The 22676-nt window shown below is 44.9% G+C and overlaps 1 protein-coding gene across 5 annotated transcripts in view; it reads right to left on the bottom strand.

Annotated features, from left to right (window-relative positions):
* Positions 1-13791: 13791 nt before the first annotated feature.
* The window catches only part of SLC4A1AP (solute carrier family 4 member 1 adaptor protein), a 30218-nt gene continuing 21333 nt past the window's right edge, over positions 13792-22676 (bottom strand). For 4 of the 5 annotated variants that reach the window (XM_065589292.1, XM_042848520.2, XM_008174838.4 and 1 more), the window contains exons 11-14: positions 21788-21877; positions 20449-20519; positions 17648-17720; positions 13792-16440 (exon numbers count right to left, since the gene is read on the bottom strand). In XM_065589292.1, coding sequence (XP_065445364.1) covers positions 16391-16440; positions 17648-17720; positions 20449-20519; positions 21788-21877 — 284 coding nt within the window. In that variant the 3' untranslated portion in view covers positions 13792-16390. The remainder of the gene's footprint in view (positions 16441-17647; positions 17721-20448; positions 20520-21787; positions 21878-22676) is intronic. The other variant, XM_042848519.2, reaches the window with a different exon arrangement.

Genomic DNA, 22676 nt, shown 5'->3' with positions numbered 1-22676 from the left:
ACATGGAGTTGCACCAACAGTGAGTTAGGATAGGAGGCTTTTCTTTAATTTCACATTCCCTGATAGAAGCGCTGACTGCTTTGGGTGTTTGCTTCATGCCCACTATAATCCTGCTGTTGCCACCAATGTTATTCCCCCACATGCCACCCCCTGAAGACCAAGAAATGCCTGCTGAATACATTGCCTGGAGGGGCACTCTGCACAGTCAGACCGGCCAGCCACTGTTCCAAACAAGGTACTAGTATTTCACAGACCAGATGTTAAAATAATCCCACCCTCCCCTCTCTGGGTTTTTAATTGATTCCTCCAATAACCCAGACTCCCTACAAAAGGACTGGAGGCCTTTACTCAGATTAATGAATCCCAGAGCAGGATTTTCATTCCTTCAGCTGGAGATCATTAGAAACTGTTATGGCTCCTTCACCAGAAGAACCCCCCTCACCATCTTCACCCCTGCCCCACAACCAATGGGGACTCACTGCTGCTGCTTTCTTTATCCTCCTCCCTTTGCTTTTGGCCACCCCTCCCCCTTTTCATTCTGGGATTTCTACTGAATGTTTAGGCCCCAGTGGAATATCCGCCTCTCACAGCTCCCCGCCACCCCACTCCACATGCATACGTGTGTCATGCGTCACCTTCATCACAGTACATGCTGGGGAAATCTGCTACATGGAGCAAGGGAGGGTGACCTATTCCTGTCAGTAACTCAGAGGCCCCCTATATCTGGCCCTCGCTCTTAGTCTCTATCAGTCCCCTCACTTTACTCACTCATGATTCACAATGTTACTTAGCATAACCCCCCAGTGTGGAATACTTAGCTATAGAACAGGCTACAGCTTCCTGGATCTTGGGGGATCAGCACAGTTTAGGGGTGAAGCGCTGCTTGTCTCAGGGGAGTGGTAAACCTTAACCCCTTGATGGAACAACTGGGGCAATCCTCTGATAGGGGAACCACATGGAATTTGACTTCTCCTCCTCCCCACTCCCCTGTCTCTCCTTCCACACACTTTCCCTGGGGGAAGCAGTGATCTGGCCCAAATACTCAAGCTGGTCTAATTCCACACGGCACAGGGCAATGGTGCATGTACAGATGTCCTAGATGGCTAGGCTAGGCTGTTAACAGCTGTGAATGGAGCATAGCACTGTGATGGAGGTGCATTCATTTTGATGGCACTTTAGTCTCTGCTTTTTCTGAATGGGGCAGTGCCTCAGATGCCTCGCTGGCAGGCCAGCCACTGCCCTTCCTCCTGTGCATAGTATGGAGCTCACGGTGGACTGCAGAAGCCACTCCTCCCTCGTGGGGGAGAGGGGGAGAAATTAAGCTGAGCAGACATCACTGAGGTGGTTCTAGCCATTCACCAAGGACCAAACCTTGTGCCCTCTTGAATGGGTGCACAATGCCTGCAAAGCATGGGTTCTGCGGTGAGGGAGGTCAGGCCAGAGAAAAGCCCTGCAGGAGGCACTCCTTATCCATGTGTGCTGCACAGCAGTGTTCTGGCAGCACATCCCAGACTGGCACCCATGTGTTTTTGCAGATGAAGGGGTTGCTGGAGTGTTGGGGAGATAGGCAGCAGGGGTGCAACTATGTGCATCAGTGGCCCAAACCACTTTTTTATGTACATGGGGATGGGGGTGAAGGAAGTGCAGGCCACACTATGGCCTATGGGCTGGAATAGCAGCAACAGAATGACTGCACTGGTGTTCCATTCCCTGCCATTGGGGATGTCTCATGTACTTAGTGTTTGCAAAGGAGAAACAGGATTTGGTCCTGAGGGAGAGGAACAGTCTAGTGTCCTGAGAACAGGGCTGGGAGCCTGGAATGCCTACAGCTCTGACACCCACTCCGTGAGCTGCTTTGGGCAAATCACACTGAACTTGTCTGACTGTGAGCCCCTCTGTAAAGTTTGCTCAGTTGTGGGAGGCCAGTGTGATAACTGATTAGCTAATGTCTGCAAAGGGCTAAGTACTTTTAGCCAATGCACCTGGCTTCAGGCTTACCAGGGCCAATGACAGAACAGTGTTTGCTCTGCTATGGTACTCTAGGGTGTTAGCAGCATGTGAAATTACAGCCCCGCGTCAATGGCACATGTGTGGTCTTATTACTCCTTATTGCTACACACACGTCCACTCCCTTGCATGTTAATTTATATATCCCATGATGCACTTGTACATCTGTTCCTTATTTCCTGTGTCTGCATTTGCTTTCCTAATAGTTTTGAAAATATTGAAGCAGAGAAGGTGAAATGCATTGAAAATTTTGATTTACTATTTAAGTCTTTCATTAATTCCTTTAAAAACACTCCCCATTTATTATGGCGGGAAAAGCAGCTAAAAATAACGTTAACAGTGAATTACGGCGCACACACACTAACTCTGGGGCAAGCCCTCGTCACATAGGGATCTCTGGAATCCTGGAGTGTGCTTGCTCCCCACTGACTGGACACACTGCAAGGCACTGATATCACACTCATACTATAGCAAGAGGCAAAATCCCCTAAGTGGGATTTGCAAGGCCTTTGGCCAAGCATGGAAAGCAATATATTTAAAAGGTGCCTCCCATGGATTAGAGGTACTGTTCCAATTTCCCATGTTCTGATGCTCCCTATTGTGTATTGCAATTGCCTTGAGAATATTTGCATTTGACTAGCAAGTTCCACAGGGGATCAGTATGAGGCAGGTGCATGACTATACAGTGACTCCCTATATTATTTTATATGCTCAAAGGTCATCACAAGTTGCTCTGTAACACTACGAACAGCGCATGACACATCTCTCACGCTCCTGGAATTATGCATCTATTACATTGTCACTCATTATAGCAATGTTCTATACCCATGCACACGGTTCAATCCCTTCACCCAGAGATTTTCTGTTTGATTAAGGTTCAACACACATCTGATGACTGTGTATGTAGGCTTATCTAGAACAAAAATATTCCACTTGACTCAAGAGCGTTACACCAAGGATGAATTTGGACCCTCCCTCTTCTTCTCAGACTCTCCACTACATTCCCTTCCTCTTTGCTTCTTCAATCCCGTGTCAGTAAAAGTTAACAAGCGTAAGCCAAGGAGATTTGTTACCATGGGAGAGAAGGACTAACTCCATCCAAATATGTGTCTTCAAAAATGTCCCCCTCCCACTCATTGGTTGTTAAAGGCAAACAAGATGCACAATGGGAGGGTATGTGATGTTTCCCAGGTGCATCCAATTCAGCTTTGTGAATTCAAAGGACGCAGTTTAATGGGTTGTGTATAAATGGCAAATAAAGGCAGGCAGACAAACGGGGGGAATTGGGAAGATGAGGTCACACAGGACCACTGGTGCGTTACCCATGCAGCAAGCAGTCACTCAGCTATGAAACTCCCTCTCGGATAATGGTGAGCACTAATGGAGCAGTCAGTCTCTGATGCAAAACCGAGGACAAACTTCATCCCATTAATGTTATGTGCCACAGCCTGGGCAATGAATGTTGCATTGTGCACATATCACAGCACCCTTGCACGCACCACTGGGGGGTGGGTGGGAGGTGGTAAATAGAAAAAGAAAAGGAGGGGATCGCACATAATGTAAAAGTCACGGCGAGTTCCAACATGTCATGGTACAAATGCCGCTGCTCTGATTCACACAATGGAATGGCAACAGCATATTGAACTGGTTTAAGAAGGTGAGGACTCTGACTCTCCTATTCCCTTCCAAGGAGGGAGAACTCCGGGGCTAAAAGGCCCACAACTACAGGTACTCCCTTAATACCAAGCTTTTGGCTAGAGAATAAATCCCTCTTCCTCCATCTGGAAATTCATGCTCAAAAGCCAGGCTCTCGACAGGTTTGTCCTTCCTGGCCCTGAGTCTCCTAGCGGAGGCTAGGAGAAGGCTGGTGTGTGTTGCTGATTGGTGAGGAATTGCTTTGTCAGCAAACAGCTGGCTCCAATTCCCACAAAAAGGAGCTTCTTTCATTCTGGAGTGGTAGCTAATTTCCTTCCTGGTGCCCTTGTCAGGCACCATCACCTAAGGAACAGGGGGCTTATCACAACACCATTTGGAAATGTGTATTGGGTCATAGCTCAATGGTGCTGAAGGGCTGGAATTCGAGCAGATTAGGACTAGGGTTCCCCAGATAAGGCTCACAAGGAGCCCAATCTTGCACCAATGATGCCAATGGGAAAAGGGGAGGACCACATGCTGAAAGATAGTTCGTGTTCCCCATGCAACCTTCTAGTGCGGAATCCCCCACGCCCTGGTTCACAGGTTGTGCTGCCCATTTACCTAGGGGCTGTCTCACTTTGATCCTGAATCTGGAGTCTCAAAGGAAAGCTGTTTCTCAGCCTGTAGAAAATTCTTTGTCTTGGTACAGGCACTATTTGTTTGGGTAGCAGTTGGCCTGCAGGTGTCTGGGTCCACTGTATCACACCCGTGTAAAGTGCAAACTCACTGCCTGTCTGGGCTTTGACCACAACAGTAGGATAAGGCTCAGCTCATGCCTTCTGCTCAAACTTGGCTGCTGCTAGGGTTCCTACCACAGGATTGTTCAACCCACACCACCTACCTCGCTCAGTGAGCAGATCCTACTTAACTCTTTCCAAGAAGGATTAATCCCTGCTCACAGGGTGGGGAGTTTCAGACAAATGCTACCACCTTGCTACTAATCTTAGACCGGCACTGGATTTCACTGTTAAAGGAAGCCAATAGTTAGAGATCCTCACCTTGGGAACTGTTCCCCAGTTCATGGGACCACAAATACTGGTTTCCCTAACAATCCAATTCTTTGCATAACAGAAGCCTAAATTCCCCAGAACATGGCAAAATCTACTCAAGGTAGAGCTAGTGCAAATCACTGACATGAGCTCAAAATCCGAGGAACTATGGCTGCAAGCCACGTTCACAGCTGGACTCCTCTGCTGACCAAATGAGGTTGACCCATCAGATTTCGACCCATTGCATAGAAAACTATTGACTGCGCAATTAAATTAAGCTAAAGATCATTTCGCAGCTTGACAGAAGGATTTGTTATGTACACAATGAATTACCAGCTATTTCAGTGTAATAATTGTTCACACATTGTTTCTCTGCCTTTCACTGGCTTTTATAATTCATGCTGTGCAGTCGCCCACTTGACATTTCCCAAACCATTCTAAAGCACAGCCTTTTTCTTTTTGTCAACATGAGAGAAGTGTTTTCAATCACCATACAACCTTCATGTTTTCCTGACAAAAGGTTACCTAGGAATTATTCTTAGGGAAAATATTTGCTTGTTTAGAAAGGGTGTGTGTGTGTTGGAGTTCGCATTTACTCTGGTTATTTAAAGGATTCTGAAATAAGAGCTTCGCACCCACTCACAAGGGGACGAACTAGAGCTATAAATGAAAAGACATTATTTCAGGCTGAAGGGAGTTCAGAAATGCCCTACGTTTCTGTGCAAAAGGTGACAGGAATTAAAAGGAAGAATAAGGCCAAATCCAGGATCTCATGAAAAGGGAGTTAAATGGGCAACAATGCTTTCTACCTCATTCAGTGCTAATTTCTAACACTCTTTTATCGACAGAAGAGAATCATTTAACTAGTCCAGAGAGCTGATCATTTAATTAAACCGTAATAACCATCTACTGGTGTCACGGAGTCACAGTCTCGGTGCTCTGGAACCGCTCAGAATGAAGTCAGACAGGACTCTAGTGTACAGGGCCGGCTCTAGGCACCAGCCGACCAAGCACGTGCTTGGGGCAGCACTTCAGAAGGGGCGGCCAATGTTGGGGTGGAGGGGGGCGCTCGAGGGTTTTCTGGGTTTTTTTGTTTTGTTTCGGCTGGGCAGCACGGGGGTGTTTCAGCGGCGCGGTGCTGGAGGGGGGCGGGGGTTTGGGCAGCCCGGCGCTCCGGGGGTTTGGCCGGCCTGGCCTGGCACTTCGGGGAGCGGGGGTTTGGGCGGCCCAGCGCGGCGCTCGGGGGTTTGGGTGGCCCGGCGCAGCGCTTGGAGTTGGGAGGTGTGTGTGCCAGGTTTGGGCAGCCTGGCCCGGCGAGGCACTGGGGGGGGGGGAACGAGGGGGTTTGGGCGGCCCAGCCCGGCGCTTCGGGGGTTTTGGCGGCCCGGTGCGGCGCTGGGGCAGGGGTTTGAGTGACCCGGCGCTCCGGGCAGCCCGGCGCGATGCTGGGGTTTGAGCAGCCCAGTGCTCCGGGGATTTGGGTGGCCCGGAGCGGCGCTGGGACGGGGGGGTTGGGCGGCCTGGCGCGGTGCGGTGCTGGCGGGGGGTGGGTGGGTTGGGCAGCCTGGCGCAGCACTGGGGGGGTTTCGGCGGCCCGGCACAGCGCTGGGGGGGGGCGGCGGTGTTACAGGAGGGTGGTGCTCTTCTTTTTTGCCTGGGGCAGCAAAAAAGTTTGAGCCGGCCCTGCTAGTGTAGTATGTCTCCCCTCAGAGCACACTCTCATGAGGGCAAGAAGCCTCCTCAGCTTCAGTGCCTCCTGGGTCTGACCTTGGAGCATTCAGCACCCCTGGTCACAACATGAGCTTCCCGCAAGGAGTCCACCTGAATGGGACACCTGGGGAAGCATTACACCCCCCCCCAAAGGGCAATGCACCCCACTTCACAGTCAGCAGTGACCCTCAGCCAGCATTGGTTTATTAGTCATCGGGAACACAATGCAGAACAGAGCTTGTTAGCACAGAAAGCAGGATGTTACAGCAAAGTCCATCTTGGGGGAAAGGGGAGAATCCAGAGCGCAGAGCTCTGCCCCTGGGTCCCAAACCAGGAGACTGACCAGCTTCCAGCAGCCCAGCCTCAGTCACGACCCCCTACCCCGTCTCCATCCTTTGTCTCTTTCCCGGGCAAATAGGTCACCTGGCCTGCACCTTCAACACCTCCAGCTGATTCTTGCAGGGGATGGGCCCGAGACATCAGCTGCCAGGATACAGTGTCAGCCATTGTCTGTGCCCAGGCAGCCAGACAGCAATCACACCTGCCCTCTTGGGGTCTCTGCAACAATCACACACCCTTGTCCCACCACCGAGATACTTGAGTAACACATAGGGGAAACTGAGGCATACACAGAGTGTTTTGACAAAACATTAAGAACATTCCCACTTCATCACATCTGGCCAGAAGATTGCACTGAATGATAGAATCACCATGAAAGATTAGTTTGTCCATCCACTCCTACCAGGACAGGATAGCTTCCTACAGGATGTTCTCCCCTGCTTTTTCCAGTCTGCTGTTACATGACTAGCTATGAGCCAGATCTTTCAAACACACAAATGAGTAGCATTACTCACAGGAGTGGCCCCATTGCATTCAGTGGGACTATTTGCATGAGTAATACTACTTAACATGCATGTTACAGGATCAGGACCAATGGGGATTCCACCATTTCCCTGAGGAGACAGTCCAACCAATAGCAGTGGTGCCCAATCTTTTTGGGCTCAGGACCCATTTGTAAATATTCATGGCCTATCACAACCCAGTAAATAAGTCTTGGGGTGGGGTCCTGGGGTGGTTTCAGTGGGTCCTGCCCCTCAGGGGAGTTGGGTCCTGCCTGACACTCACCCCACAGTGGCAACTCCTTCCCTTTGGAGCTGGCAAAGCTTGGCTCTCCACTCTGGGCGTTGCAACCTCTGGGGTTGCAGTGCTGCTCAGGTTTGGCCCTGCCCCCCGACTGGATCAGATTTGTGCGAGTGGAGTTATGACCTGCCTCATGGGGTTGCAGTGTCACTCACTCAAATTTGGCCTACCTTGATTCTTGTTATCATGACGGCTGGGCCAAACCTGAGTGGCGCTGGGATCCCCGATGTTGCAGTGCCCTGCAGCAGGGAGGCAAGCCCAGCCAGCCCCGCGAGCCAGGAGCTGCCACGCGACTCTTCAAAATGTTCTGGCAACCAATTTTGGGTCCTGATCCATTGGTTGAGAAACCCTGGTCTATAGAGTCTGCCTTGCTGTGGATGAATAACTCTGGTGTTTGCCTCTTTCCAGTGTTGCACGGCCCCTCAATTCCTTTGTATTCTTTATTTAGATTTATCTAAAACACGCCCCTTCATGGCTCTGAACACACGGACACTTTTTCAACCCTACAGATATAAAAACAAACTAAACAAATATTCACCGATAAAACCCTCTCTAATCAACTCAGGCCATGTCCACACTGGGATTGTCTTGAAAAACATGTTCACTAACACAATGTTGAGCACATTTTAGCACCTAACACAGACCCAGGCAAGTCATGATTAAAACATGTTAGCTACTCTTGGTTAAAGCCTAGAGCCACCATAGGTTTCTTCCTAACCCCCATCAGTTAGAGGTTGGCTTATGCCCTAGAGCATGACATTTTTTATTCAAATGAGATTGCAAAACTGTTTATAATCCTAATTATATAGTGGTCACCTTCTGAGAACACTACAGATGTGGCAAATGGCAATGACAAGCTATCAGAACATGGTTGCATACAATGCATTAGATAAAGTAGTGTGTGTTCTTGTTTGGGTGGATTTGGGACTAGGTCCCCAAGTGGAATGAAACCTCCTGCTCTTTCCTGAACTGGAACAGAAACTGGAAAACCTGTAGTTTGCCACTCTGATCTCTGAATGAGGAAGGTATCATTCTTGATTTCTGACAGTCTCCGTTCACTGATTGACGCTGGCTCATGTGATCCCAGCTTGTGAATGGAAGATTAGAGAACACCAGGTGGATGGAGTTCCTACACGTGATAGCTGGTTTGGGTGGTAGTTATAATGATGGAGGAATTTCTCCCATGTGCAGGTAGTGGGCTGAATATCCATTTCTCTGCTAGAGGGATTTCTTTGGGTTCAACTGTACTGTATTTTAAAAAATGAACAGAGCTGTAGTCTGTAGAATTTACTTCTGATCCCCAAAAGACAACCTCTATATTTGTTATCAGGGAACTCCATTACCATGGTGCTTGTTACTTTTAGACAGGATACTTGTGGCAGGTGTTTTCGGCAGTGATACTGCAACCCCATTGTGACAGAGACGCCCATTTGTGGTTCACTATTCTGTGTCAGCAACTCTTGTCAGGCTGGACATACTCACTACACCTTACAAACTGGTGTCATGATATACATACCCAAAAGGCAGCATGTAACAGATTACTGGAAAATTAATAACTCATGCCTTGCATGATGTGTGTACGAGGTGTGTACAAAGAACTATGGCTGTGTGCTAGAATTACGTACTTAAAATGTTTGGCAAGCAATGCATAAGCCCAGTCTGCCCTAGAATGTGTATCTGCTTGGCTGAGTAGCCGCTCTCCAGGCAGAGACAATGAAGGTGCACTTACATAAAAGGTAAACAAAGACATCAAGCTAACAAGGAGAGGAGGTAAGGACTCAACTATCACCAGCAGCGAAGGAAGTCTTCACCCGACTACATGGCATCTCTTCCCAGAAGGAGAAAAGGAACTTTAATTGAGAATACATTTCAATGATTTACTGCACTATAAAAAGAGTAAACCAAATGATAATTAATTGAATCAGCTGATTTATACAATGGTACTCTATTATAAAAGTGTATCAGGTAAAATCTTATATGAAAGCTAATGACACACTGGTGATTAATATCATTGTAAAATGTACATCTTAACACTGCATCAGGAACTATGAATACACACTGATGATATGCTTCAAAGCATATGACCAAAGGGATAAACAGCTTTCCTCCTAGACAGGAGGGAAGGAAGCAATTTACCTGTCACCAGTGAAATTAAGCTAGGTGTGACCAAAAACAATGGAAACCCTATTTACATACAAATCAACAGGGGGATGGGCAGTCCACAGGAAGGGAAGAACAGCATGAGGTCAGTCTGAGTCTGGGGACGAAAGACTGAGTTTGGGAAGATTAAAGAGACAGAAGCAGCCATCTTGGCTCCATCACTGACAGGGCCGGCTCCAGGCACCAGCCCAGCAAGAAGCTGCTTGGGGCGGCCAACGGAGAGGGGCGGCACGTCCAGCTCTTTGGTGGTAATTCAGCGGCGGGTCCTTCACTCGCTCTCGGACCGAAGGACCAGCTGCCAAAGACTGAAGTAGCGGGCGGTAGAGCTGCCGCAGATCGCGCTCACGGCTTTTTTTCTTTTTGCTGCTGGGGGTGGCAAAAAACCCTGGAGCCGGCCCTAATCACTGGACAGACACAAGGGACAACAGCTCTTGCAAACTGAGAAAGATGGGTCCTTCAGCCTGGGGGGGTTGAAGTCTCTGGGAAATGAAGATAGGTGACAAACCTGCAAAGATCTCTCACTTAAGATGACAAAGAGAATCAGCACTTTCTACTTATGTGGAAGGTCTTGACTCAGAGAAAGTCAGACATGGCTGCAAAGAAAGGTAGGTGAGATATCAGCTGCAGCTAATTAAGGCTTAGACACTAGAAAGCAGAATTTACTTTTGTTTGCTTGTAACCATTTTGTCTTTTCCCCTTGTGCTCAAACTCACTTAAAATCTCTCTCTTTTTGTTAATAAACTTGTTTTACCTTTAATCCAAACCAACCCAGTGCTGTATTTGAATTGAAGGGATTGTTAACTCCAGTTAAAGCAACAAGCTGCTGTGCTTTTGTCTCTTTAAGGAACAATGGACCTTATTACTCCTCCGAATCTTACAGGAGAGGGCTAGATGTTTCAGTGCAATTGGTTTTGGGGAAATTAGGGACTGAGGGAGCATTGGGGTCACCCTGCAAGTAGTAACCAAGGCTGGGGGAGACCAGAGTGGGGCTGTGGTGTTGTGGGCGGGCTGCTGGGGTCCAAGTGCTGAACCAGGGCTGTGCAGCACACAGCCACTCAGGGAACTGCTTGCTTGCCTGCTCGCTGTTCCCGGACTATGAGCCACAGCAGCAGAGCATTTAAGGCACCCAGGGTTACAGGGCAGGCGGTGGTACAGTCTCTCACTGGTCTGAGTTGAACCCCAAAATGTGACACCCAACCCATTTGGGGTCTACCGTCGGCCCTTCACCGCTTTCCAAGTTCTGCTTTTCACCCTTTTGCTCCCCCTTTGCTAGCCTGCATATTTCTTCCTGTAAGTGGCCCAGCTTGCATTTGTCTAGGCAGATACTCTAGCTCTCATTGGATTAGTTCCCTATTTGCATGGGTGTTCACACCACTTCTAACAATATATGCAGATTTTGGGTGTGATCACGAGGTGCTAGGCCTCCTCATGGTTTGACTTCAGATCTCTAAATAATAATAATGCATTCAGGTTTCTCTTCTTTCTTGCTCTATTCTTCCTAGCATCTCCATGCTCTCCAGCTGCCACATTACTCCTCATGCCACTTCCTTTTTATGCTCTCATCCTAGTCCTCAGTACTGGTTTCTGACGGTAGCTTCAGCTGCTGGTTCACACTCCTCCTCCTTCTAGACAACAGAGATCCATTTGCCCTTCAACCATACTTACCCTCCTCTGCTGCTCTAATAATACATTTGACATAGCACCTTTCAGCAGAGGATGCTAAAGCACTTTCCAAGCATAAGATGAAACCCTGGCCCCATTGAAGTTAATGGGAGTTTTGCCATGGATGTCACAGGGGTCAAGATTTCACCTGTTAAGGGCCTGGCTAGACTAGAGAGTTTACAGCAGTGCAGCTACACCAATGCAGCTGCGCCCTTGTAAGCTCTCGAATGTAGCTGCTCTAAGCTGGTGGGAGAGAGCTTCTCCCGTTGACTTAACTGCTCCAGCCCCTGCTAGCAGAAGCAGCTCTGTCAGCAGAGAAGCTCTCCTGCCAACATAGCACTGTGCACACCGGTGCTTGTCAATGTATTTTATGTCGTGTGTGTGTGTGATATTTATTCACCCCTCCAGAGTGACATAAGTTATTCCAACGCAAACTGTAGTGTAGACATAGCCTTAAACAGAGGTACAGTGATTAAAATGGAGATAAGTAACTTCTTTGCAGAGATGTCGAGAGACTTAACAGGTGGAACGTTGACCCCCTGGACATCAGTGGCAAAACTCCCATTAACTGGGCATTCCTAATGCCTACATTCTGATCTTGACTCCCGTGCCTGAAGTCAGAGAGAGAATAGAAGTCAAGTTCAGAATATAGGAGTTACTAATACCCAGGCCTGAGTTTAAGCCACTGGCTCACACTTAGCACTTATCTGAATGACTTGAAAGACAGAAGAGATACTGCAGCTTATCAACTATCAACACATCACAGTACATTTCCTTGTATGACTGCTTCTCAAAAACAGAAGCCAGAAAACACAGTTTGCAGGCAGAGCTGCTAATTTTCAGAAAGAAAACGGTTGTATCCGTTTTGTGGTGAGAAACACCTGAAGCTAAGGGAGCTGTTTTAGAAGCAAGAACAAAATGGTCTGCGGTGCTTACAGCTGTCGCTTTCAACACTGGAAAATAAATCAGCATTTCAACAGACCCCAGCATAATTACATACAATAGCCTGTAAGAGCTGCTAGGGTGTAATTGGCTTGCTGTTATGAATCTGCCTTGGTTGATGTTTCTTAAAGACTGTTAGGAAGGTTATTTATGGTAGGGGGATCAAAAGGTTGATAAGCAAGTTACAAGCCTTACAGATTCATTGTACCGTTTTGTTCTGACATCAGAGAAACATCACTCACTTCCTATCATGGGCTTATAGCACTGCCAACTACTTTTTGAGGAAATTCCCACGGACAATATGCTGCTGCTTCCAAAACAGAACAGATGCACGACCGTTCTAAAAGGGAACTATTTCGCTAGTAGATCACCATAGCTTCTTGTATTGTTTCACTTCACATTACTACAATTTTATTTATAGAGCAGTGCGCACAGCTCTGTACAAAGACAGACATGGCTCCTCCTATAAGGAGCTTGCACTGAGACTCCAGTCCTGCAACTGACTCCAGGCAGCTGCAGGGCTCTGCCCACACAGTTAGCTCCAGGCCCAGGCCCTAAACCAGACAGACACTACAGATCAGCTGATAGGTTACCATCAGGGTGGGCAGCTTTGAAGGATCACTGATGAAAGGCTTTGTGAAAAGTGCATCCCGAGGATAATTTGAGTGAAGGTGAGGATATACTAAAAGAAAAGGGGTGATATAAAAAGATATAAAACGAATACGCAAAGGGGGAGCAGGAGAAGGGCATGAAAGGAGGAAACCTCAGGAGTTCCGACTGCAAGAGGAAGTAAACACAAAGATATTGGTAAGGTAAAATTGTGCTGTGCCTCAGAGGGGAGGATGAAAAGCTTGAACTTGATCTAAAGACAAGGGGGTGGTGCTGTGACAGGGCAGATCAGGGAGACGAAGCTAGTAGCTGTGCTCTGGAGTTGGCAGGGAGCATGGGATGCAGAGTCAAAGGAAATCAGAAGCTATTTTCAATTAGAGTGCCTAGAGGGTACCCACTTCTATACTGCAGAGTAAAGGCAAGAACATCTTCCCTCTAATAAAGATGTAATAAAGACAGTTCACACAGGCAATGTTCTCTCTTCAGAAACCATCTGTACTATATTTACACAATAATATTGATAACTGTATAGGGGGTGTTAAGGGTTGAGATGTGTCAATTACACCTGTCTCTAGGAGTGTGAACCTGGTACCTATGAAAGTGAGGGGCTAGTCAGATTAGTGCAGATAAGCACTATGCAAGTTTCTCCTGATCTGGAATTTCACAATTGCTGAAGTCCTGGGCTCCCTCCATACAGTTCCGCCAGTGCAGATCAGGTGTGACCTGCAGTTCCACTATTCTAGTCTAGGACATTCTTGAGAAGTTGTGCCAGAGTGGGTCAAAATGTATGATAGTTTGGGAGAACAATCTTATTTTCACTTGCGATCAAAGACTAGATTTGAAGCCAGGCTCCAAGTGAAAGACTAGTCCGCTGAACTACAATTAGGCTGCATTTTTATTGAGTATGTCTAGTGAAAACATGAGACTGAACCTAGGTTTAACAGGTCATCAGAACCCAGAAACAATGCAATATATTCATGGTGGAGAGTATACATACACATGTATATACATATAGGCACACACACGGGGATATCAGAAAAAGAGAACTTTTGACATTTCATTGCACTCAATTTCTCTCATCACAATGCTGAGAGCATCTAACGCTAAATGTCACACTTTTAAATTAGAATGTAAAAGCTTGTAAAAACCTAGGGCATTTATATAACTATATTAAATGTATAATTGTTTGACTTGAAACAGCAGAATGTGTTATGCAAATTATCAAACGAACTGCTTCATGCACAGAGCTCCAAACCAAAAGATCTTGAAGTCAGCTGGCCAGATATTACATGCTTAGAGGGCTTTGGGTATGCCCTATAAATTAAAATATATTTAACAGGTGAATACATAACAGGAAGTTTTGTAGCAAGGGAAAGTGATTATGATAATGAGGTAAACATGTGGCAGAGAATACAATAATCATGTGCTCTGCACAGGAAATGGCAGCTTTGGACAATTGGTCCTTGAATGCTGGAGAAAGCACTGTATCCTGGCCAAATGTTGACACAAGCAGCGAGAACAAGTGTGTGGATACTGTAGCTTACTGCAGAAGCAAAGACCCCTCTCAACAGCTGGGTGGGTATGAAATCACTCTTCTACACCAGGGTTTGATTTTAAAGCCACTGGCATAAGTGTGGGTGAATTTTCAGCTTTATTAAGGGGGGGGGGTTAATTAGGAAGGGAACACTTCAGAGGTCCAGAGGAAAGGAATTCGACATAATACAGCTCATAGATGGAAGAGGCCTATGACATAGCATTTGTCTGTGCTTCGCTAGCTCCATCTGCAGGTATTTTCTCCTTAATTATGATTTTGAAAGAACTGGTAAGAGGACACTGATGTGAGTGGACTTTGGTTACCAGGGAGAAATACTCTCAACTAAGTGGTGGCTTGAATAGGGGAATATGAAACGCATCTGCCCAAACACACGATGCTGAAAAGACAGAAAAGCCGGAACTATTCTAGACATCCTAGAAACATGTCTGATGAAAGAGGAAGGTGAAGAGACATGGTCAGGATAAAATCCATATTTTTAAAGAAGAATTTCCTTATGCAGAATACAAGCACCACTGTAGCATTTTATAGAGCTATTTTACATAGGAAATGTTGGACTGGCTCAGACCTATGGTTGATTTAATCAGGTATCTGGTCTCTTGACAGTGGCCAGCATCAATGCTCTAGAACAGTGGTGGGCAACCTGCGGCCCATCAGGGTAATCTGATGGCGGGCCGTGAGGCATTTTGCTGACGTTGACTGTCCGCAGGCACGGCCCCCTGCAGCTCCCGGTGGCCGCAGTTCGCCAGGTTCCCGGGCCGCAGGTTGTCCACCACTGCTTTAGAAGAAACTACACAGTTGGCAGATGTAGGGTAATCTGCTCCCTTCAAGGCCTCTTCCTAATCTCTTATAATTTGGAATTATTTTAAGCAGCAGGTTTTGTATTATATATAAATTAGGTATTAGATCCTTCCAATACTCTTTTTCAGCATTAATTTTTATAATTCTGGATATTCTTGTTATCTATAGAAAAGTCGAATCCCTCTTTAGTCCTCACTAAATTCTTGGCTCCAACAACATTCTGTAGCAATGAGTTCCACCATCTAATTATGCACTGAGAGAATTATCATCTTTTATCAATTCTGAATGTATCATTTTTCAAATTCATCAAATGTCCCAATGTTCTTGTGTTACGACACAAGGAGAACAGAAACTCTTATCTCCCTTTTCTAGAACATTCATTTTTTAGGGGATTTTATCATGTCCCCTCAAATTTATCTCTTTTGAAAGATAAGCAATCCAAATATTTTCAATTTGTCTTCATAGGAGAGTTTTTCCATGCCTCTAATTATTGCATTTTTCTCAAGGTTTCCAGTCAATTTCATTCTCTGGTTTTCTTGCACTATTCAGTGCTGAAATGCTTGAGTTTCAAAGGTTGCGAAGGATTTTTTTTTTTTTTTTTTGGGTGGTTAAAATAGATTTCCTTTGAAATAAAATGTTTTTATAAAACTTGAACTTTGGGTCACATTTGCCCTGACAATGCCATTTTAAGTATAATTTGGAGGCAAAAAACACTAGTGTTCTCATTTTTATTGGATAAAACCAGCTTGGTCTCACCTCATCAAGCTTATAAACATAAAGCCCATAAACATAAAGCCCTTGCAAGTCTAACATACTCACACTGAATACAACGACCAGGCCAACTGCAGAAGGAAGAGGTGGAAAAATTTGTGTGCAAGGCTCTGGAATCCTTAAAAGTGTTTTAAAAACAAAGAACAAATGCAATGCTTGAGATAACCGTCCGAATTGGTGCTGATGCCATTCAATCTGGAACAACATCCGAGAAGCCAACTCTTTCAACCTTCACTCAACTCTGTGCAGGAAGCTGTCCAAAGTAGCACGCTCCCTTAGACCTCAGAGCCACTGCGTGGGGAAGTAGCACGCTCCCTTAGACCTCAGAGCCACTGCCTGGGGCCTGTGAAGCTTAATAGCCATATTTTTCATTCAGATGAGTCTTGCCATCACCGCTTTGACCTGATTGATAAGAGACAAAAAAACTATATATATATACACACACACACATATATACACACGTGCTCTTCCAAGATCGACTCAGAGCAAAGAATGAAACGGTCTACAACACAGAGCATACGTTCAACAGACGGAAAAGTATACCAACCCACACGATGGATACTAAAATACTAGTCTCCTTTTGATACGTAATTCCTGACAGCTGGGAGTCATAAGCCTTTACAAGACTACATAATATCTTTCCTGTTTATTTGGTTCCTCCAGTGTCCCCATTATGCCAGCTCAGACAGGAGACAAATCCTCCCATTAGCAACTGGAGACAGGAAAAGAGAGCTCCCTCAAAAAAAAAGGAAGCTGGCTAGACACACCCAGGTCAGCCCGTCTTCTGGTCAGCTGAGCCAGGAATTTTGCTCTGGTTTTTACTAGTGCTAATGGAGTGCAGTCCTTTTGTTCACTTAACTCTGGGTTAGAGCTCACCTCCCTCCCTGTGAGGCTCAGCAATGTTTTAAACCTCTAATTATCTGTAATTTTGAGAAAGAGTATCATGAAACCATATGAAATCTAATCTATGCACTTAATATGAAAAGCTATATGCATAAGCCATGCTCTTATTAAAAAAGTATAATTGAAAATTCATTGCATCATTAAAAATAACCAGAGAAGGTTAAATCAAAACGATTTGAAGGTTAATTAGAAAAAAGTTAATCTTTACCTTTCACCCTCCACACAAATTGGATTTGTGCCCCTATTAAAAGTCATTCCATATCTCTGCCACAAGAAGTTAATAAGGCTTGTCTCTCCAAAACATGTGATATGAATTGTAGGAAGGTTTGTGTTTCAAAGTTTTGGTCAAAGAGTCTTCAAGAAGTTTTAGAGAACCATTCCATTTGTTGCTGAATGTCCCAATGACTTCAGTGAAAGTTGAGGCTGCTCAAAACCACACAGGCTTTGATCTCCCTTTCAAATAATAAAACCACCACCATACTTGGTGTAATGAAGCCGATATAGAACTGCAGGAACGAATAGTAGCATATCTAACAGCGTGAAAAGTATGTGTTTGTGTTCCACCCATCCCAAATACCACGTATGTGTGAAATATCCATACTGGTTGATTTTTTTTTTTTTGGCCACACTTCAGTGACCTCAGGACTATTTTGCAAATGGATTCCTGATTTACTGGCGTAAGAAGTTAGAGGAAATTGCTTGGTACCTGCAGGAGGCATCCACACACAGTAGTCTGGGTCATCTTCTGGGTACTGCGAGGAGGAAAGCGCTTGCTGGAGCTGCAAAAAATAAAAATTGAGCTGATATTTTTAAAAATACAGCATTCCTAGCATAAAGGTTTCAAGTGTTTCAAACAGTCAGTTTTAAGCTCACGGAAGTGGTGTGGAAGAAAAAAAAGCTACTGAAAGGTGGGAGCAGTTTTCCTACTGTGAAGAGTCAACGAGGAAACACAACAGGAGTGCAGTGGACAGGTAACGGAGCAGGTCTCAGAGCATAGATCGAAGGAGGACGACACCCTCCGATACAGCCATGAAATCTCCAATGAAGTCAGAAGGAGCTGAGTGTACTAATGAGGGCAGAACTGTTTGTTGCACTTAACAGTATTACAGATAATACAAAACACAGGATTATAATAATAATAATTAATGGAGATATCCCATTTCCTAGAACTGGAAGGGACCTTGAAAGGTCATCGAGTCCAGCCCCCTGCCTTCACTAGCAGGACCAAGTACTGATTTTGCCCCAGATCCCCAAGTGGCCCCCTCAAGGATTGAACTCACAACCCTGGGTTTAGCAGGCCAATGCTCAAACCACTGAGCTATCTCGAGGTCTAAATATGGAGATAGCAAGTTAAGGTCAGGTTGAAAATTTAGGTGCCACCAGACTCCTTGTTGTTTCAGTAATCTTTTAACTGCTTTCATCTTTTACTTCCACAATTATGTAGTCAAAATCTAACAACTCCATAGTGAAATACTGAAATCAGTTAAAAACCTCCCCACCTATATTTAAGTCTTTAAATCATGATCTGAGGACTTCAGTAACTCAACCAGAGGTTAGGGGTCTATTACAGGAGTGGTGGGTGAGGGTCTATGGCCTGCAGTGTGCAGGTCAGACTAGATGATCATGATAGTCCCTTCTGGCCTTAAAGTCTATGAATCTATATTTTATTTACTAAACATTGAATTTATGTACTGGTTATAAGCTAAAACCTTAATACAGATATACCAGCATGACCAAAGCAATTTTTCAGTCCCTCAAATCTGTTTAATTTTCTAAAATTAACCTGGATTAGAGACCTCTAGAAGATCTAGCCTCCTGAAAAGTGTCAGCATGTAAAATTCAGCTATTTTTATTCTTGTGCACAAAAAAGTCAAAATCTTTTCAGAAAGAGAAAAGACTTTTTCCATTTTTGCATGACTCAACAGTGTATAAAAAGATTTGTTCCTCCAACTTTTTAAAAAAATGCTACCTTTGGGCTGAAACCTACTATGGAAAATATCAACCAAAAGGAGACTTTTAAAAAGATAGCATGTGCAACAAGTGATTTGTAATGGGAACGTGAAGATAATCTAAGGTATTTAATATTATGAGAATGCTAGAATAATAGACTGCTTGGAGTGAATTAGTGCTGGTTAGAGGTGCTGGGTTTGACAGCCCTGGAGACTGATACTTTCTAGTTATCCACAGAAGGGGTACAGCATAGATTGTAGCAGTGCAAATTTATTGACACTTCCCTCACTAATATGCTTCAACCTAGCTACGGAGGGACAACCTCTGAAGGATGTTCCCATTCAGTTCTTGGCCCCTCTGCTGGGATTGCTAACAATGGAATCAATTAATGCCAAAGGAAGTATTTTTTTGGATTAGCAGATCCTGCTAGTGCCTGATGGGCATTATGCCTCTTTGCTATGTGATGCAGTGTATTTGCACAGCATTCCATCAATTACAAAACCTACAACCAGAATGTGCTGCGTAGAAATGGCCACACTTGTATTCCATCTAGTCCAGTACCCTGTCTCCAACAATGGTCAGTACCAGATGGTTTAGAGAAAGGTACAAGCGCCCATGATGCTAAATTATGCAGTAATATGCACCCAGGAAAACGTTCTTTCTAACTCCAGGCAGAAGTGGTTATCTTTATGCCCCAAAACATGGAGGGTTTATATCCTTTACAGATTTTTATCCTAGAAACAACTCTGTCCTCCCTGTGAATGCACTGAAGGACACTTACACCTTGGGTCCCCGTTACAGTAAATTCCACAACACTAATAATGGCCCCTTTCCCAAAAGGATGAAGTTATATTAAAGGCAAGACATGTGGACTAGAGAGGTGGTCCCCAAGTTTTCCAGACTAAGACCTTTGCTGTGTAAACCAGTGCGTGCAACATTCCACGCTAATCAACAAGAAAGCTCTACAATCACAGGTCTGGGCCTTGAAGCATGCCAATTTTTAAGGCAAGTTGGAGCACATACAAGTGAATGAGAGACCACATCACTGTGACCCAGCACAAAGTGTTATCAATACAGTTGGAAAGGAAGCTTTGATGAATAGACTGGTGGTCTAGTTTGCTTGTAGCTTTTACAAATCTCTGTCATTCCTGAAATGCTAGCTCATAGCTTCTCAGCAGGCACACTCCTTGGTGACTTGCAATAGCTCTCTATGCCTACTGCAGCAGTAGTGCATTAGAACAGTGGTCTCCAAACTTTTTTGATCCCGCACCCCTATCAGTAAAAATTTTTGGAGCCTGTGCCCCCTGCCACGCCGCAGGGCCAGCTCTACCATTTTTGCCGCCCCAAAGGATGCTCTTGCGCACCCCACTTTGGAGACCACTGCATTAGAAGACTAGTTTCATACACCATGGAAGAGACATCACTGTCACAAAGCAGTACTCCAACCAAGTCACCAGCCCATTTCACTCAGAGGGAATCTTTTAAATTAGATTGTTGACTTCTTGGGGCAGGGACTGTCTTCCTCTGCGTGAGAGAGCTTCAGGTATCATTACTTACCCTGCTTGGGCCATTAACTTTCGTCTTTTTCTTGGGGCTCTCTTCAAATGTCCTGCATGTTCTCTCCGACGCTGGGAAGAAAGAAGATCTGTTTTATAGCACACCGTATTGCTCCTACATCACGAACCGGCAGCTTTATCAGAAATAAGTTTACAAAAGGCCCACTTAAAAATAGACCTGTCAAAGGAAATGATTCATTAACCTTGTTGTACCAAAATTCAGTTCTTTTATCTGTTGAATAGGATCTTATGGTTATTAATTTATTGAGATTAAATACATTTAAGTGACAACTGTAGTTTAATGTATTCAGTCCTCTAGCTGGCACTCCATATATCCACACTTGTAAGGGGTTAGGATCTAATAGGTCTTTTCCATCTACAGTTACTATAATGATAAATTCTAGTAGTCAAGCAATCGTCTCCCTGCAGATTACAAGAGGATATAATACTGAAGCTGGAGCATGGAAATCTTGGACTTTGGCCATCAAGGGTCTATACATTGGGCCACGAAGACCAAAAGCTACTTTAGGAAATACATGGAACCAACATACAAAAATGCCACTTCACTGGGTACAGGAATATCAGTTAGTGAAAGAGAACAGTGACGGAGCATGTGACATGAATAGCCTCGACTTGCCTACCATTTAACCTAAGTGACTCAAGATCTCAATCTCATGCGACATCGAAATTCACCCCATGAGACAATAAGAGGACAGTCTCCCTGAGGAATCTTAGGCTGCCATAGACTGTCAGGTGGGAGAGCAGAGCAAAAGAATTCATACAGATCTCTTCCAAATGTTTTGCTTGCCAAGTCAGGCCTTGATCTTGAGGATCAGATGGATTTTTGTAAAACGCATGGCGACATCTGAGCAGCTCAGTGTGCATGCTACTGCCAGCCATATGTTACTTGAGATTTGTATGGTACAAGTCTTCACACGCACTTCCCCTCTGACCAATTCTTAAGACAAGGAGGAGAAAAAGGGGGCATCATTTTTTACACTTGGTTCTTCCTCACAAGATCCTGCTGTCAACTCTATTGCATTAAAATGATTTTGTATTTACACAGTGTCTTTCATCCAAGGAACTCAAAGCGCCTTACAGATTTGGAGGGGTGAGGAGAATTGAAACAGAGATGAAGTGACTTGCCCAGAAGTCACATATTTAGGCTGTGGCAGAGTTGAGAATAGCCCTTACATCCCCCTGGATTCCTAGTTCCCTGCTTCAGAAACTAGACAATGCTGTTTCCTTTTGCTAATTTGCATAGACAATAGCTCCTTTGGATACATTTTTAAGTCCATAATCTCCTGCACAATTGCTGAGCCCCACATTGCATTGCTCACCTTGAGACTTCTCTTGTGATAGGTCCACCTGATATTCATTCTCTGGTGTCTTTAACTGCTTGCTGATGGGCTGAGACTGAAAACCAATCCCTGTGAAAAACAGCCAAAAAAATCTACAGAATACATTTATCAGGCATCCTAAGAAGTAGAGCACTAGTATCACTGAAACACAAGACACTAGAGAAAACTTAGCTGCATTCATTTCAGCACTGACATTCAAATAAAGGGACAATTCTCTATAAACACCCAAAGAGATTAAAACGTAGAAAGACTATTTCAATGCAACATTGGGAAAGGAGTTTAATTAACCCATAGAGCCAGTTTAAACTAACAACTTGGCCATATTGCACATGATACTATACATTAAGGCAAGGAGGCAGAGTTGCAGATACGAGGGAACAAAATAACTTATTGCAATGTCATGGCTGAGTTTTCACATGCACAGAGTTGGTGAATGCAAAAGGCTTTGAATTTGGATATAAGCTCCATAGAGACAGTCAAGATCTGGCCATTATGGCTTTTAAAATATTTTACCTCCTCAGTTTATAAACCTTCAAAGGTATTCTTACTCTGAAATCTGTTTTCTTTTTAATTATGTTCCCTTACAACAATGCCATGTACTAGTTTGCTAGTAAGACACTCAAGTGCTGCACACCCTGGTTAACAATATGGCCTGTCACAATACAGAAAGATTTCTTTTCTTGTCTCTTTTTTAATCCCAAAAGGATGGGAAATTTGCTGTTGTGCAGAGCTTTAATACAAAACCAGGTGAAACTCAGTTGTGTCTTGGATCTGTTTGTGCCCAGAATGCTGAACTCATAGGCACAAAGCTGTGAAAAGGAAATCTGCAAAGTGTCACATGAACATCTGTGAAGCAAGTCTCCATAGT

This window comes from Chrysemys picta, chromosome 3 (genome assembly GCF_011386835.1).
Source record: "Chrysemys picta bellii isolate R12L10 chromosome 3, ASM1138683v2, whole genome shotgun sequence".
NCBI lineage: Eukaryota > Metazoa > Chordata > Testudines > Emydidae > Chrysemys > Chrysemys picta.
Note: the sequence above shows the minus strand (reverse complement) of the source record. Positions and strands in the feature narration are given on the sequence as shown.